The following is a 16,804-nucleotide window of genomic DNA, read 5'->3' as shown; positions in this document are numbered from 1 at the left end:
GATAGACTCCTGTCAATTTGAGAAATTCACTAGCAATATAGGTTGGCAAAGTTAAGAAATGGCTCCGGCTTCATGTCCTGTAAGGATCTGTAGCTGGCCTTGGGAATGTCAGCATAGCAATGGACCACGCGTACACCAAACCCTATTTAAAGAATGCGCAAAAGACCTCTATGCACTGATTCTATTACTAAGAAAGATTGGGAGCATCGGCAATTGTGGGAGACTTGACGGTATTCAAATGGAGAACGAACAGCGATGCGCATGGGTGGTTGTAGTAAGTAATCTCTAAAAGACAGTTCACTGTCGTTCGCCCTTCATACTTGAATACTTTCCTTAACATGTTGTAATCAAAGAACGAGTAAAATACCATGGCTTATCGCATATGTCATGAGATGGAGGTCTCGAGAGTATTCTAGTGTTTCCCACGACGCAAGATCTCGCTCCCATTCTAGTGACACGGGTTCAATGGTGTTGTAAGGGTAGCCTAAGAGTAAAAGTGAAAGAGTTCTCAGCCACATGCTCTAAATTAGATATACTAGCACAAATAACAACACATTTACGTCGTGTCGTGGGTTTCCCCTTTTTCTTCAAATATTTCGACCTCTCACAGCTTCCTACGATAGTGGATATTGTTCGGAGGGATTAACTTCCCTTTCGTTTCCCTCTTTCGATGGGCAGGATCGAGCAGTAATGTCTTTTCGAATGTGATGCACAGCACATGTGCGCCGTAGTAAGCTGTCAAGAGATAGTTTGTGAAATCCTTGAAATGCTGCGCAGCTGAGGATGAGCAGCTAATTGTATGGAGATTGCCGTCGAGATGGTCAACGCGACAAACGTCATCGTCGGAACCCTTCGCAAATAGAGCCTAGCCCGCATTTCGATAGCTCACGATACTTGCCCACCATCAGACAGGCCAATTAAAGTAGAAAACGCATACAATCTGTCAAGTGCGTATAGATGCTGCAAACTACGCCTAGGACTACACACGCTGATTATATGCGACATTCGTATCGTGTATGCATATTTTTGCGTCTAAATGATCGACCATTGCGAAATACGACGGCCGAAGTTTCGCCCACGCGGTCGGGACCAACTTCTATCACGCGCTCAACGATCGACAGGTGGTAATATACCAGGCCGTTGGAGGGAAGCTGTTCCGTGGCCAGGTGACATGCCTCGGTAGAATGCCCTGACAGCATTGGATCCTTTCTGCGGGGAACATCCTCGTCAGATCGTCTTGCATCAGAACCGAGATGACATCCCGTCCCATCTCACCGGAACGCCGAACAACAGCTAGAAGGTTTAACTCTACCCGTCAAACGTCAAAGTGAATTTACAGCTGAGAACGTATAAAATTTGAAAGATGTTCTCCAACTTCAGGTATCTGAACGGTCATGCACAGCTGGCCACGTATTGATCGTATTCGCACTGGTCCTCATCGACCGAATCAATCCCAGCGCTAGTCGCCGAAGCTTCCGCCGCGATGACGCACGTGTGTACTGCTTTGGAAAGCCACCGGCGCGGGAATCAAGGTTGATTCCGTTGACAGCTACTGTGGTGGAGGCAACTGCGTTAGAGCGAGGCGGAACCTACCTACGGCTTATGCGTGACTGCAGCAGCATTACATGTTGCTCATTGGGTTAGGCAAGAATATAGGAGTATATATTGATGCTCGACCTCTACCTGATTAAGAGGCTGCCCTTGCCCAAAAAGTAGACTTACCTTTTTTGCAAGTCCCGGTATTTGAGATATAGACGCTGGCAACCTCGTTACTACTGCACTGTTTACATCTCATCCAAATATCCAATATGCTGCAACTCGCCGCAGCTGCAGCCTTGGTAGGTGCTGCGTATGCACAGAGCTCTTCGTTGCCTACTGTCGACCTTGGCTACGAGATTTACCAAGCTTCGGGTTTTAATGCAAGTCAATCTTCTTCCCAGTTTTGGCGTCGCTCTACTAACTGACCCAGGATACCGGCAACTTCTACAACTTCTCCAACATACGATATGCCGCTCCGCCTGTTGGCAACTTGAGGTTTGCGCCGCCTCAGGCTCCAGCAGAAGACAGATCAACTGTCAATAATGGTAGTGTATCGAGGTAAGTGCTGTGAGGCCATAGTGCTTGGATGACCAGACTGACGTACACAGAATATGCCCCCAGGCTAGCCCTGCCTGGAATGCACTTGCGGGCCAGTCTTTGACCAACTATCTGCTCGGTCGCCCTGTTGCCAACATATCGTACTCGACGGCGGGTGCAAACGCTAGCAGCCCAGTCCCCGTCCCGGATCCCCGCGAGTCTGAAGATTGCTTATTTCTCGATGTCTTCGTTCCCGAGGACGTGCTGAGCAAAGCTGGGCAAGGCTACAATGCTCCCGTTCTGGTGTGGATCTACGGAGGCGGCTATACGGGAGGCGAGAAAAACAACAACCCAGCAGGGCTACTAGCTGCGTCCGGTAACTCAACTAATGGCGACGTCATTTATGTTGCTATGAACTACCGTCTTGGCGCTACGGGCTGGATGGGTGGTCCTTCGTACCAAGCGGAAGGCGGTGTTTCAAACCTAGGTTTATACGATCAGCGATTTGCGCTTGAGTGGATTCAGGAAAACATTCACCTCTTTGGAGGTGATAAGAACCGAGTAAGCGGAGCTGGAATCTGCATTTGTGACCCAAACTGACTTCTTTTTAAGGTCACTGTCTTTGGAGAAAGTGCTGGAGGTGGATCGATTATGCATCAAATCACTGCATATGGTGGCACTAACGGATCAGCTCCCTTCCAACAAGCTGTTCCGCAGAGTCCTGGATGGCAGCCTGTAAACTCCGTTGTTACGCAAGAGGATGTCTACCAGAAGTTCCTTAAGCTTACCAACACGACTTCTCTCGCGGAGCTGCGTGCTCTTCCATCCGAAGAGATTATACGTGCGAATGCCCAGCAGATCATCTACGATTCTCCGTATGGCGGTTACACCTACGGACCAGTGGTAGATGGTCTCTTCGCTCCTCTGCTGCCCGCCCAACTCTTAGCACAAGGCCGGTTCGACAAGGACGTACGCGTAATGGTTGGCCATAACGCTAACGAAGGAGCACTTTTTACTCCTTTCTATCTTCCAAACGAGGATGCACTGGAAGACCGGCTCGCAGGCTCATTCGCCAATATGCCAAAATCGTCTCTGGACTACATCGTTGATACCCTCTACCCTGCCGTGTTTGATGGCTCTCTGGGCTACACCAACAACTTTGAGCGCGGCAGCCTCATTGTGAGCGAGGGTATCTTCACATGCAACACCAACTACCTCTCCAGAGCCTACGGAAACAAGACTTACTCTTATCTCTTTGCGATTCCTCCGGCTATACATGGCCAGGATATCGCATATTCGTACTACGATGGAGGCGCTGCTTCTCTTTTGCCGACTGGCGTTACCAACACGACCATTGCCATTGCTCTTCAACAATTCATTACCAGCTTTGCCGAGAATGGTGTACCAGACGCCGAGGGCGTAAAGCAATTCAACATGTACGGTCCGGACGCCACCGTTCTGGAGCTTAACGTCACGGGCATTGAGGATGTGCGCGACAGCAACGCGAACGCCCGGTGCGCATGGTGGCAGAAGTCGCTGTTCTAAGCGTGAGAAGATGCGATATCGCCAGGTGAAAGGCCTTGAATGATCGGAATGAATTAATAGGATTCATGATAGCAGACATGCACGTGCAAAATTTTGTGAGGCCTAGGCATGCTAATTCTGCAATCGCGATGCTCCTCCGCCATGCATGGCAGCTAGGGCCCACATCCGCGATTGGTTGATCATAGCTACGTCATAGTACAGCAGCTCAGTCCACGTCCACATGCTTTAAAGCTGTCGTCTGCCGCACACCCACAAGAACCTCATCTAACAAACCATCCAATAAATCAATTGTCACCTTTCTCGCCTCTTTCAATCTCCACATATTTCAACGCCAACACTACACATCACACCGTCAACATGTTCCGTCAACAGATTGCCCGCCAGGCCCGCCTCTTCAGCACCACACCCGTCGCGCGCAAGAGCCCCGTAGAGACGATCAAGGATGCTGCCAAAGCCGTCGACAGGACAATCTCTGGCGCCGCTGTAAAGGGCATCGAGAAGGGCGGTACGTACACTTTCCATCCCTCATGTGTCCCATCTACATTGCACCACCTGATGTTTTCTTGTCTCACATAGCCGAGAATATGACGACATCGTACAGTGCGCAAGCTTCAAACACCCCTAGTAGTATACAAGGACAAAGGCTAACGATATACGAACAGAGGAAGTCGCTGGCGCCGTCAAGGAGGCCGTCCCCGAGACCACCGGCCAGGCTAAGGGCCAGGCAAACGAGATGGCTGGCGAGGCCAAGGGCAAGGCCAACGAGCTCACTGGTCAGGCCAAGGGCAAGGCACAGGAGCTCAAGGGCGAGGCCAAGAGTAAGATGTAAAGAAGTCGACATGTATGGGGAAAGATACTTAATGACATGGGCGAGACATGCTTCGTTGGCATAGCTGCCTCAGGAAGGTGAAGCTAAATTGTCACGACGGAATGAATGAAATAATGTTTCAACGACAATATTGTGGTCTTTGTCGGAAGGTGAAACTAGATGAGTGTTTGGTTGACACTGTCCGACTTTGGTTCGGTCCACACGCTACCTGCTACGATGTAGTACCAATCTATGTCCTACATGACCTCACAGCAAGTCTGGAAATACAGGTTGAGAATATTGCTTTTTCTGATCGGCGAAGAGCGGAGAAGGTTCTCGGTATCTACTCGCGCGGAGCCGAAAAATAGATTTCTGGCAAGTCAGGCTAGCAAGTGATTGAGTATGTGATGGTAGAGGCCAATGTCAATGTCTTTGTGAAGCTCTACACATTCTCCTCTAGTATTCGTCAAGGCGTCACTACCCATGGCTTCACATGTCAACATATCCAAGCAGTAGCTTGTATTTCTAAAGAAACAAGTGTTTTTTTTTCTTTCATCGGACTATGACCCAACATCTTGCAGTCATCATTTATTAAACACTCCATCCCAGGGACCATTGGCAGAGCGGGTGGGGGAGAAGAGAAGAGAGCGAAAAGAAGAGAACTCGACAAGGAAAATGGAAGGAATGTCTACACCAATCGAGAAAAATCGAGAGAGTACTGTGGGTTTGTTGTCTGCGTAAGATGCAGTGCCGTTTCATCATGCTTCATCTGGTCGTTCATCCGAAAGGGTACCATGACTTCCCAATCCAATGTGTCACTCTCACATGAACCACATACCCATCTGCAGAAATAATTAGCTCTCGTTCGTTTATGTATCAAGCAGTAGCAGTAGAGAGTCTCACCATGCCCCTTTTCACCTTGTCACTCTGCACTTCGTACGTCTCTACAGGCGGCAGCGCATACCCACTCTTGGTCGAACTCACGCTCGTCTCAAAAGTCGTGTGCGTGAGACTGCCAGTCGCGCTCGTGACTTCGGTGCTCGAGTCCACGGGGAAGGAAGTAGCAGTAGCATCGGTGTTGGTAGCCGAGCTAATAGGCGGTAAGCTCCAGTAAGGATAGCCCGAGGAAGTAGAGGTAGAAGACTCGACGGGGAAAGAGGTAGCAGTGGCATCAGTACTGGTAGAGCTGACTAGGATGGAAGTTGAGCTGGAGGAGCTATCGATACTGCTAGAGGTCTCGTAGATCTCGGAACTGGACTCGCTACTAGAAGAGGTCGAGGGTGGGGAAGAGGTGAAGGAAGTGTACTCCGTTTCGGTAAATGTGTACGTGCTCGATTCCTCAGGCGTCTCTGAGCTGGTCAAGCTGCTAGATGTGACGACTGAGTCAGACGCGGAGGAGCTACTAGAAGGTGTTGGCGTGGCAGGAGGCGTCTCGATGGTACCAGTTTCACTGCTCAACACTTCTGATGACGTCTCAGAAGGGTACACGAAGCTGCTAGTGCTTGAACTGATCGTTTCTGTGTACGAAGGAGTCTCGGATTCACCAGATGATTGGCTTGATGACGACCAGTATGAGAAGCTTTCCGTTGTCGGCGTTGGCTCCGGGTACGTTGTGGTATCCGACGGCGTGAGCGTGAACGTGTCTGTGACGATGGAGCTGAATGAGTAGCTATATGATTGCGACAACGTAGATGAAGCAGAGTCGGTCTCAGATGCACTAGGTCCGCTGCTGGTATCATCTGTAGAAGATGCTGTGTAGGATGGTGTATAGGACTCTGCACTAGACGGGCTGGGGACTTCTTCGGAAGAACTCGGAGTGTATGATGCCGTCGACGACTCTTCAGAAGAGGTAGGCGTGGATGATGCAGAATGAGTTGTGGAATGCCGGGATAGGGTATGAGTTCGAGACCAATCGCGTGTGGAGGTGCGACTCCGCGTGGTTCCTGACTTTCTAGATGAATCTGAAGTCGACGATGATACTGAATCATCGGTGGTTGACGTTGGTGTCTCAATCGTAGTGTATGACTCTACTGAAGTAAAAGTAATCCAGGAGATGGTTGAGACATCGATGGTAGATGAGTAGACGGTCTCAGTTTCAGTTGTACTACTGATGCTGACATTGCCAGGTGGAACGTAGTAGCCAGAGGATGTAGCAATCCCAGAAGTAGTCTCGCTACCACTGGATGTCGCTGTAGGCTCAGTGTTTGTTTCGGTCACCGTTCCATTGGAAGGGTATGGAGGGGAAATGGTGATGATGGTAGTGGAAGCGATGACAGAGGTAATGACAGTGACATTAGTGCTTGGCCCTTCTGTCGTCGTCGGTTTCGGAACATAGGGGCTATGTGAACTTGTGGAGTTGGTGATCGCCGTGGAGGTCGAAGACGGTGTCGTAGACCCTGGCGCGGTACCTGTGCCCCAGGTAGACGAAGCTATGGTGGTACTGTTACCATAAGGTGCGGTCTCGTACGGTGGTAAAGATGAGTGGTACTCGGATCCGGAAGAATGAGGTCCAGTCGAGAGAGAGACGCTCACGAATGAAGAGCTGCTACCCCAGCTACTTGCTGTAGCCTCGGTAGATGTAGAGTTTCCAGACGAGGTGTGGCTGTATCAACAAATTAGTTGAACGAGAATTGAGCTACTAGAACTGATTGTACTCACGATGTCGGTGGAACAACTACCGATGTGATGACCACAACACTGGTGTAGACAATGGTGGAGGGTCCCGGTGCCGTATAGTTTGCTGATGACGAGGAAGTTGGAACTGGAGGAAACCCAGTAGACAGTGAGATACTAGTACTACTGCTTATCGAAGTAGGATAAGGAGGAGAGTAAGGCGGCGGTGGTGCGTACTGCCGGGGTCGCATGTGCTGTGGAAAGTTTACTAGAGAAAGCTATCAGCCAAGATCAGAAGACAAAAAGAAACTAGAATCTCAGTATGACGACTGAGAGAGTAAATGCTCCCAGCAGTAGTGGTGAGTCTGAAACTTACGGAGCGCCCGCTCAGCAGCAACGAGCGTCAGGAAGGCCGCGAACGGCATGCAGGTACTGAGCTTCATGATTCTTCGTAGGTCACAGAAGACAAGTATTCTAGGAGGTAAAGCAGGGAACGAGTGGTGATGGAGAACGAAACGAGAGGCTGTGTCTAGCAGATAACTAGAGCTGAAGGGCTTGTGCTCTGGGTGAGCGAAGATAACGATCTTATATGTGATGAGGTACGTTTCACCGCTATGGTATAATGGTGTGATCCTACCATAGCTGTGCTGCAGTAACGGAACAACCGGTTAGCACCAAAACAGGCATGCAGCACGGCATTATGCTTCCATTGACGGTATCCGCCCCCCAAGTCATCGGAATTCCTAACTTGACGGCAGCCGGCGTACAGTGTATGATGCCTACGTTATTCCAGTCGACATGTGGGGCTCCAGCTTTTGACTTTGTGAGGTCTTGGAATAGCGGCCGTCTCTAGAGTGGAGTTGCATCACACCGATAGACTGTAATGACTGAGGATGCTTCGCAGCGATCCGTAGACAAGGTGTCTGGTGTACTCGTATAGACTGATAGTGTGACAAAAACCTGATCATTCTGGATCTAACTCGAAACAGCAATTACGGGACAGCGGACGGCGGACGGAGGTCAACGTAACACTGCAGCGCAGCAGCCGCCACCGGTGGTGCAGAAGGAGGCGAAGATGGGAAAGACTTGAAGGAAGGAGTCAATTGATGACGAAGTTATCCGTCCTACCGTTGTTGAGATTGAACTGGTTGATACAGCCACTTCTCTGGGCATGGTGTTGTTGCGAGCCAATGACTCGGCGTAACTCGAGGTTGGAGACTGCACCCAAAGCCGTTACGCTCGACCATGCTGGTATTTTAGAGGCATTACACAAGTGACGCAACAAGGTAAAGTTGGCTCGAGTACCGCCTGACAGACGCCTTTCGGTACTTCTTTTCCCGTAGCATGGACTTTCGTATGAGAAAAGGCATTGTGGCCAAAAAAAAGTACACTTGGCCAATCTGTACTTGAGCCGCATGACAGGGTTCGTTGCAGAATCAGTATGCATCCTGTATTTGCTTCCACCAGATTGATCGCGATATCGGCAGTTTTGCCTCCTGATCGACACTGTTTGATACTGGAGGCTGTGCAATTTTTAGACTCCCTAGAGCAAGTACCACTGGTACGATACAAGAGCTTGCTAGAGGAGTGCAGCACAAGGACCACGGACGACTCGAGTTCAGGGACCGCACTAAACGGCTTGTGTATTTTCGGGTGGAATCTGCCATGACTAGCTCGATGCACAGATGCAGGAACCAAAGTCGGGCTCAGGGTTCTGCATCTCACAGAAAACCTCGCGGTAGGACAAGACCTCGGGACGGTTAGCGCCGCGAGCCGCGGGTCCTTCCGACGGCTTGAGGCATCGTAATGTAGTCTGACAGCGAAAGAAAAACGAACGTGCTGATATAGAATTCGCTGCGGATCGCAGAGGTTGGGTTTGTTGTTGCAGTGAATCAAATCTGCTGAAAGCATGGTCCACGGTACGAAGGTGCTGTCCACGATGCTAGCCCACCATTAGCGTCATCACGTGAGCCGGCTTATCTGTTCCAGCGTTACTTGGACGAAACCAACGTACGCATGGGCACACCTATGCAGAAGGCATGAGTGACAAGTGTGTGATTCGTCACGTAGCAGAACATGATGCGTAACTGGGTTCCAGAACTGGTGGATGTTGCACATACCTTGACGGGCCGCTTCGAGGTTGTTACCCGTCGCGGAACCACAGGCCGAAGAGCCAGTCCTCATTCATCCTTTGAGCCTCTGCATAATCCCTCTTTTTTGAGCTTGTTGATCCTCAAACCCCTGTTGACAATCATTTTGTGTGGAGGTATAGTCTCGACAAAACCAGAGACAACATACAGCTGCGAACCGAAACTGTTCATGATGTATCACCAAAAACTCATACACACGATAGAAATGCACGATCAATCGCATACGGCTGATAACCGTTACAATTATGTATTACAAGTAAGCACTTCGAGATGAAGTGTTACCGAGAGAGGAGATCGCTATACAGGCGACCGCAACCTCGGAGCGCCTCAGGAGGATACGCTTGTATGCTGAACACATGAACCCTTTTCTAAGTCCATATGAAAAACTCCATACAACGCCTCCAGTCGTGACCTCGTGAATGACACTATACAAAAGGTATCATGGGTGTGTGAAACCACAACCGTTACTCGAAAGTTTCACAAAGTAACAAGGCAATCAACGCACAAAGTCCAAAGAGGATAATACAAAGGGGCTTTTGGCCTAAGAAAAAGAAGTAAACACAAGAAGAAAAGGACGTCTAATCCCAATTGACTAGGCTGTTGCCGTTGTCTTGATCATTCGTCGACTGGTCATCAAAGGACTGTGAGAAATCACCGCCTTGGAAGTCGAAGAAGGCGCTGTAATCAGCGTTACCAGGTGTCAAGAAAGAATCGTTGGAGTAAAAGCCATCGGATATAGCACTTGGCATCGACGGCGATGTGATGTCAGATACAGGCTCGGTCTTCAAATTAAGACCTGAGGACAAAGTCTGAGCGGAACCAGTAGCATTCTCCGACATGGTTGTGCTGCTTGGTGTCCGCGCAACCTTGTTGGGGTTGTAAGTGTAGGTAGGAGCAAATGGCTGAGGAAGATTGTCGCTCCCAGCCATGAAGATAGCAGTGCGTGGATCATTTTGGTCAAGAACTGAGCCCAAGAACTGCTGTGACTCAGGCGGCATAGACAAGGTCAAAGGGTTGGAGTTGAGTGCCTGCGAACTGTATGGATAGTTGGTTGGGCTGTAAGAATAAGAAGTAGGCGTATTAGGGTCGCTCTGCGCAGGTGCCGCATCATGAACTGAAGCCGCATTTGGCGAGGCAGTCTGTGGTGAAGATGACTGGCGATGCTGGAGTGAGTTTGCAGTAGGCGAACGCGATAGCGAAGGGCGCATTGGTCGTTCTGCTGTCTGGTTTGACTGCTGGAAAGCTTGCGGCGGTAGAGACAGTCTCCGGTTGAGCTCGGTCTGCGGCGTTGTGGTACCGGCACTTGCCGGTTGAGCTGACGGATCAAAGTGCGATGTGCCCTGAGGCAGTTGAATCGAAAGAGCGCGCTGGTGAGACTGGGTCCGCTGGGGAATGTGGTACGGCGACTGGCGGTAGCCCTGTTGTGGCTGAGTGGAAGTCGGACTAAATGGCTGCGCTTGCTGGAACCCCTGAGGCGAAGCCGGAGTAAATTGCTGAGGTGGTAGCATGGAAGGATTCAGCCAGTTGGTCGCCTGAGGAATCGAAGCGCCGTTGTTTGGATATTGCTGAGCAAACTGTGGGAACGCCGGGCCTTGGTTTTGGTACTGCGACATGAACATGTTTCTGACACCGTGCTGTGTCGCGATGTAATCATGGAGCTTCTTGTTAAACATGACGGAGGTAGTGTGCAGGTGCGCGTTCAGGCGCTGGTACTGGGTAGGCAGATCATCATCCTCCTCTTCGTACATCTCTTCATTGATGACATCCTGCTCAGTCACACGCAAAGCACGGCCGGTACGCTTCTTGTGAATCTCAGAAGCTCTGCGTGCCGACTCAATGCGAGCCTCTAGACTACGGTCACTGCGGCGCGAGGCAGCAATGTAAGCACTAACGGGCATCAGCATTGGTTGCGAGTGGAATGAGTCGAGACGACTAACCGCTCCTGGTTCTCTTCATGAGTACGCTCAGTCTTGACCGGTCTGGTCGAAGTAAAAGTTCGACGTTCGGCAGGCATGATGGTTGTTCAGACAACGGATGAAAGCGTGGTGTGGAGTGGCAGATGTGTGTGTGTGTGGCGGCGGCGGGGTAGCTGACAGATGGGGCTATGTCAGCGCAACAACAGGTGGTTGATTGAAACAGTTCGAGGGGTACGTCTAGCAACGACTTCGACTGTGAGGAATGATGAAAGAAGGGAAAACTGCGAGGAGCGGGCGGGCAAAGTATGTAAATGGAGAGGGGAAAAGTGGCGACTGTCCACGCGGGTGCGGATGTGCTGGGCTGGGCGGAGCAGGCCTAAAGATGGGCCGAAAAAACAATGGAGCCAGAGAGAAGCTCACGTACCGCAGCGACAGGGTTCGGGCACAACGCAGCTCGATACAGATACGCGACGAGTGATGCGACGCACAGCAGCAACGGCCAAAGTTGGCCGCGGGACCCGAAGAGGCAGAAGATTGGTGCAAAAGTGGGAACAGGCGCTGGGACGTCAGCGATCGAGGTGGGAGGGGCGTGTGAGTGGCTCCGATGGGCACAAATCTCTGTTGCGGGCCGGGGGAGGGTTAACCAGGATTACCAGGTGGCGGAGTCTAGCGTGCAGAGACTGGGTATTTCGATGGCAGTAAACAGTTTGCGCATGGACGCTTGCAGAGCAGATCGATACTCGGAGGGGAGGGGGACTGACTGGCTGCTGCCAGGGGGTGGCTGGCGGGTCGGTGGGTGGTGAAGCAGCAAGCAGCAAGCAACAAGCAGTACGAGGGGCGTTACGTCGAGGGCTTGTCTAGCCCATGTTATAGCAAAACAGTGCGAAGAAGCAATTGCAGTCTTCTGGAATTTGACCGCCCTATTCATCCCAAGCAGCGGCAGGGCAGCAGGGCAGTGTGCCGGAAGCCTGCAGTTCCCAGCCAGTCCCCGCAGCGCCTGGGGGGATACGGCCAGCAGCCAATGGCGCCAGTCACAGGCAGCGGCAGAATGGCCGGCGTGGTGTCGAGGCCAGTCGGCGACGCGTGTGGAGTGGGGGAAGAAAGGTTCGCGGCTAGCTCTGTGCCAGGCTCAATAGCTGCATATTCCTCTGGGCGCCCGCACGCCAGCGACAGGACAACACCACGCCCGTGGCTTGGTCAGCACTGGCGATCGAGCACGCTAGCATCTATGTGGCACTTCCCGCCGATTAACGAGACGCGTCAAGATCATATCAGCGCTGGTTCCTGGGTGTGCTGGTGCTGCTGCCATGTCTTGTTCCATGGCCATCGCATCTTGCTTGCGGGCGTAGGCGGGGTCGAGCAGCTCCCGTCTCCGAGGCTGACTAACATGGCTCGCTCTGGCTCGGCGCCATTTCCCACCTGCTGCGATGCGATGCGACGTTTACAGCGTCCCTGACCACCTCCAGCTACCATAGTAACCATGAATTTCCCATCTGGTCCACCACGCGCACCCACACAAACGTGCGCCGGCTGTTGTGGCCGCCGCAATTGCCATTGCACATGCGCAGTGGCTTCCGCAAACTGCTCAACCAAACGCGAACGCACACGCTCGAGCACCCACAGCTGGCCCGCGCCATGGAGACGCAGCCGTCGGGTTGCCGTTGTCTCATTCCCGCCTGCGTGGGCTTCCACCCAGCGGCTGATGCTATACCGACTCTAATCCTGCGCCATCACGTCGTACCTCGTCATGCCACCCGCCCCCAAGCAATACCGAGCTTTGGATCACCCTCACTTGCAACCCGTGTGAGATGGCCAAAACGGCTTGTTTCACCGCACTGCACAAATCTCATGACAGCCCAGCGCCTGGGTTGAGGAACAAGGGGGCTCCCTGATCCAAGCAGCAAAACTTGAGATACGCGACCGTCGTATCGGGAATAGCGTCGATCCGATCCAACTTCCCACGCAGCTTCGGAGCCCTGATGCGCCCTGAGAAGTTTGCTGTCCACTGCCCCCCTCAGGACGTGCGCGCCGATCGCCTGATAAAAACATGTCGCCGACTCCCTGGTCCACAACAATAAACACTGCTGCCCTCGCTGCCTACTACCCTCTCTGTACCCAGTACACACCATGTGCCAGAACAAGGGACGGCGCTCTGTCAACACCATGATCAGTGCCACTCTGACGTCCTCCGGGCTATTGGCAACATGGGAAATTGAGTCTGTCCGTCTGAATTCGACTATTTGTCACCATGGCATTTATCCAGCACCCGGCCCGCCGCTGACGTCACACGGCATGGCTCATTTCTCCCATCGTTTCTGCCCCGCCGTGAGTGCCCACGGTGAGATCGCCGGGGTGCTAGCTCCGGCCTGTCATTGTTTTAGCCAGTCATATTCAATCATCCCTGTGTTTTCACTAGGCTTCAGATCTCATCTCAGATGGAATATCTCCGCCCGTCGTGCATCCCATCGGATCTTCGTGGACCAAGTGAGCAGGAATCTTGCCCGAGCGTATTCAACCATGGCTTCTAGATGCTCAACGTCGCCTTACCCTCAACTTGGCTCCCTGCATTCAGTGCAACGAGCCGGCCTTGGGCTTGCCAGCTATCAAACACACAGAATTGCTTTCGTCTACTGCAGGGCTGTGAGCGACCATGGTTCTGGGAGCCTCTGCTCGCCGACACGTATGGTCGACCGACTCCTTTTTCAACCAAACTTCCCACACCCATTTCCCTAGGACTAATCTCAGGCTTTCAGATTGCCGTCAAGCGGCGCAGGTTCCACGCCGCTATAACAACCGGTACACAACGCTCCGCATCAGCCTGAGGTTAAAGTGACGTCGCGTAGGATTGGCTTGGCGCCATCTTGTGCCCACACGGCAAGGATTCTGGAGCCGACGCACCTGATTCTAGCCCAAAATACGTTAAGCTGCATGATCTTGCATCCAGGCGGTTACGATGACCTTTGCGGCATCTTGAACACACTTCGTTCCAGGGCGGCTTTGTGCTCCTGCACCTTGAGCAGCCACTCAACTGCTGGGGCTTCCGAACCCTCTCCAGCCTTTAAACCATGTGTGATGAACACTCTTGGGAATGAAGCAAGCTGCAACACCATCTGATTGTATAGTTCCATGTCGAGACAATGAGCAACTTGTACCAATGCGGCAAGTGGAGCGACTACGCCACGCCGCAACATCCGAGTACCCTTTAATTTCTTCGCTACTCCGCCGTTACACTTCTCATGTTACTTACCACCATTGCGTGACGGCGGAACACTCTTCAAACTCAGCCTTGGGACATGGCTTTTCCACAAGTCCCAATGGACAATCCTTCGGTTATCTCAATCGTACGGGAAGCAGCCAGGCGCCGTGATGCGCAATTCAATTTGCTGCGGTCTGCAAAGCCGCCGAATATTGGTGGGTGGTACAGTCTTTCTTCCTCAATCTGGAAGGTCTAAATGTCTCAAACCATGACCTCCAAATTACACAATGCCAGAGTATCGGGATTCAGTGCGATGACATTCCGCGGACCCTAACGCACGGTCGCCGGTTAGAACTCGCTTGCATGCACCTATCGGCGACACTCTCCTCTCCAATCAAACAACCTATTCCCCTCAGAAACCCCTCTTCGAGATTATCGTTCTTTCCTTTTCGTACCGTATGCGCTCTCGGGATTCCGTAAAAGCTCAAGTTGACGTGGATGCGCCTTAATCTGCGGCATTAGCTTGCCATATGTACGATGGGCTAGCTTGCAGCCAGCCAGCCCCTTAGAGATAACCGGCCGATAGCACATCGGAGAGAACTCCCACCAACAGTCCGTCCATCGGTATTCTCAACCGTTTTTCTATACGGCGGCGTGCTTGAATTGCCAATCATGACTGGGTATGCAACCTGCAATCCTACGAGATGCGTTCGGTGGAGCTCGCCACTGTTCATCCGTAGATCGATCGGCAGCACAGCCCTGCTGTCCGTTTTCAGAATTCTGTACCTCCCGCAAAGGGTGAATTATCCCCGAGAGTTCCAAGAGCGATCAACCTTGTACAGGCGGTCTGTACCATGCGTTGTGTGTAAGCACTCCTTAGCGAAACAACACATGCGGTGAGAAAATCTCGATGCCGTACACTTAATCTAGCTCAGGCCACGTTTTACGTTGTCCTCGGTCGCTCTCTGGTTGCGAAAGTCATTTCCATGCGTTCCTTTACTAGTTGTTTGTCAAGAGGCTCTAATGTCGCACATCATCGCACACTGTTACCAGCGACTCTGTAGCAATGCATGAATTACTTATGCAAGTAAGCAGACCGCTCCAGATGTGCGGGTGGTTAATCTTGGAGGGCCGGAAAGGGCCCCGCGGGACGTTGCTTCTTTCTTTCTCTGAACAATGCCGCACATACAGGCGCCTGTAAGAATCCTGGGCCTTATAGCTTACAGCACCCACCAGCCACGCTACGACACCGCCGTGTTCAGGCCACCGTCTTGGCCCTTTGCATGGCCAATCGCCGTCACGAGCATATTCGCTGTACGGGATAAGCAAGCAGGCAGCGCGTACAGCTCGTGTCGGGGTCGTGCAGCAAGCTCATCTCCCGACATCCGGTTAGTAGGGACAACGCAGCAGCAGCTTACTTTTTCGCCTTTTGACAGCCGCGGAACGAAGAAACTGCAAGGTGTTTGGAGTACCCGAGACGATGGGTAAGTGTCAAAGCAGAGCCACGCGATTAGCAGCCACGTTAGCGTTATCGCATCGTATCGAGGCGGAAGAAACCTGCTGTGTAGCTAGCATCGCCTGTGAAGCTCCAGGCTAACCTACAGCATGGCGATAAACGTGCAGCGGCCCTCAAATACAACACAGGATCTTTAGGGTGTCAGACGTTACTCCTGCGCGGTGAATGGCGACAGAGACCGGGTCTCGACACGTCCTGTCTCCTGCGCTGTCCTACGCGGTCAGCTGGCTGCTTACTCGCACATAACGCCACGGGCTCCTACTCTCAGGACTTTTCAGATTGCTTGACCTAGCACGCACATACCCAGATATCAAAAGAGCAGGATATAAATCAGATAAAGAGGGAGGGCTCAATTGACCCGCAGCAAGGCCTTTTCGACACCACAGGAGTGCTGTACAGCTATCGAAGGCGAGCCAAGTCAGAAGGTAGCTTTCGCTACCATGTCCGCCAACTCTCGTGATGGAGGTGAGATGCAGCCTGCAGAAAGTCGGATCTCGCTTGGATGTTCAGTGGCATGGAACAGCAAGCCAGCCTACTTCTTCGCGATGTTTGCCATATGCCAACCAGGTCAAGGGATATTGCGATGAAATTCTGGCAATCTGTCAAGTATACAAGTAAACAGCCACTCAAAGTGTTTGTGTGATTATTCGCGCGTCTCGTCTTCCCTCATCTTCTCTAGTGCTTGTTCTCGATAGAGCAGTATACTGATACCCACGTGTACCATGGAAGACCGGATATCGGTAGGTTTCTAATCTCAATCTGCCTATGCTTCTCGAATCTCAATGCGCATGAACTCAATCTTTCTATTCGCAACTTCTACAAGAGCAATGGGACTACTCCAGGTTCTGTTTTGGAGAGGGACAGTGTCAGACGAAAGTGGAAAGAGCAAACGGATCCTAAGAAGAAGTCGTATCCAACAGTCGAGGTACACCTAGTCATAAACAAGCTCCTTCGTTCCTGCAATCTCAACATCGTGGGTGATCA

The 16,804-nt window shown here is 51.8% G+C and overlaps 4 protein-coding genes across 4 annotated transcripts; 2 read left to right on the top strand and 2 right to left on the bottom strand.

Annotated features, from left to right (window-relative positions):
- Positions 1-1,808: 1,808 nt before the first annotated feature.
- ACET3X_001064 (uncharacterized protein) lies at positions 1,809-3,621 on the top strand (the record flags this gene model as incomplete). The annotated part of the gene is made up of 4 exons (XM_069446314.1): positions 1,809-1,838; positions 1,970-2,097; positions 2,148-2,637; positions 2,689-3,621. 4 exons carry the CDS (start codon positions 1,809-1,811, stop codon positions 3,619-3,621), a joined length of 1,581 nt encoding a protein of 526 aa, XP_069311306.1.
- A 357-nt stretch (positions 3,622-3,978) lies between these two features.
- On the top strand, positions 3,979-4,450 carry ACET3X_001063 (uncharacterized protein; the record flags this gene model as incomplete). Its single annotated transcript, XM_069446313.1, has 2 exons — positions 3,979-4,126; positions 4,284-4,450. The coding sequence occupies 2 exons, from the start codon at positions 3,979-3,981 to the stop codon at positions 4,448-4,450; spliced, it is 315 nt and encodes a 104-aa protein (XP_069311305.1).
- Positions 4,451-5,250: 800 nt separating this feature from the next.
- ACET3X_001062 (uncharacterized protein) lies at positions 5,251-7,485 on the bottom strand (the record flags this gene model as incomplete). The annotated part of the gene is made up of 4 exons (XM_069446312.1): positions 5,251-5,271; positions 5,333-7,031; positions 7,088-7,310; positions 7,419-7,485. 4 exons carry the CDS (start codon positions 7,483-7,485, stop codon positions 5,251-5,253), a joined length of 2,010 nt encoding a protein of 669 aa, XP_069311304.1.
- A 1,914-nt stretch (positions 7,486-9,399) lies between these two features.
- On the bottom strand, positions 9,400-11,382 carry ACET3X_001061 (uncharacterized protein). Its single transcript, XM_069446310.1, has 2 exons — positions 11,130-11,382; positions 9,400-11,079 (listed from the first exon to the last, which is right to left on the bottom strand). Exons 1-2 carry the CDS (start codon positions 11,204-11,206, stop codon positions 9,771-9,773), a joined length of 1,386 nt encoding a protein of 461 aa, XP_069311303.1. The 5' UTR covers positions 11,207-11,382; the 3' UTR covers positions 9,400-9,770.
- Positions 11,383-16,804: the final 5,422 nt, after the last annotated feature.

Source organism: Alternaria dauci, chromosome 1 (genome assembly GCF_042100115.1).
Source record: "Alternaria dauci strain A2016 chromosome 1, whole genome shotgun sequence".
Lineage (NCBI taxonomy): Eukaryota > Fungi > Ascomycota > Dothideomycetes > Pleosporales > Pleosporaceae > Alternaria > Alternaria dauci.
This window is presented reverse-complemented; position numbering and strand designations above follow the sequence as displayed.

Excerpts from the sequence above, each read along its gene's own strand:
- ACET3X_001061 (XM_069446310.1), bottom strand. The coding sequence starts at position 11,206 with ATGCCTGCCGAACGTCGAACTTTTACTTCGACCAGACCGGTCAAGACT. Across the intron at positions 11,080-11,129 it reads CATGAAGAGAACCAGGAGCG|TGCTTACATTGCTGCCTCGC; the intron begins GTTAGTCGTCTC and ends GATGCCCGTTAG.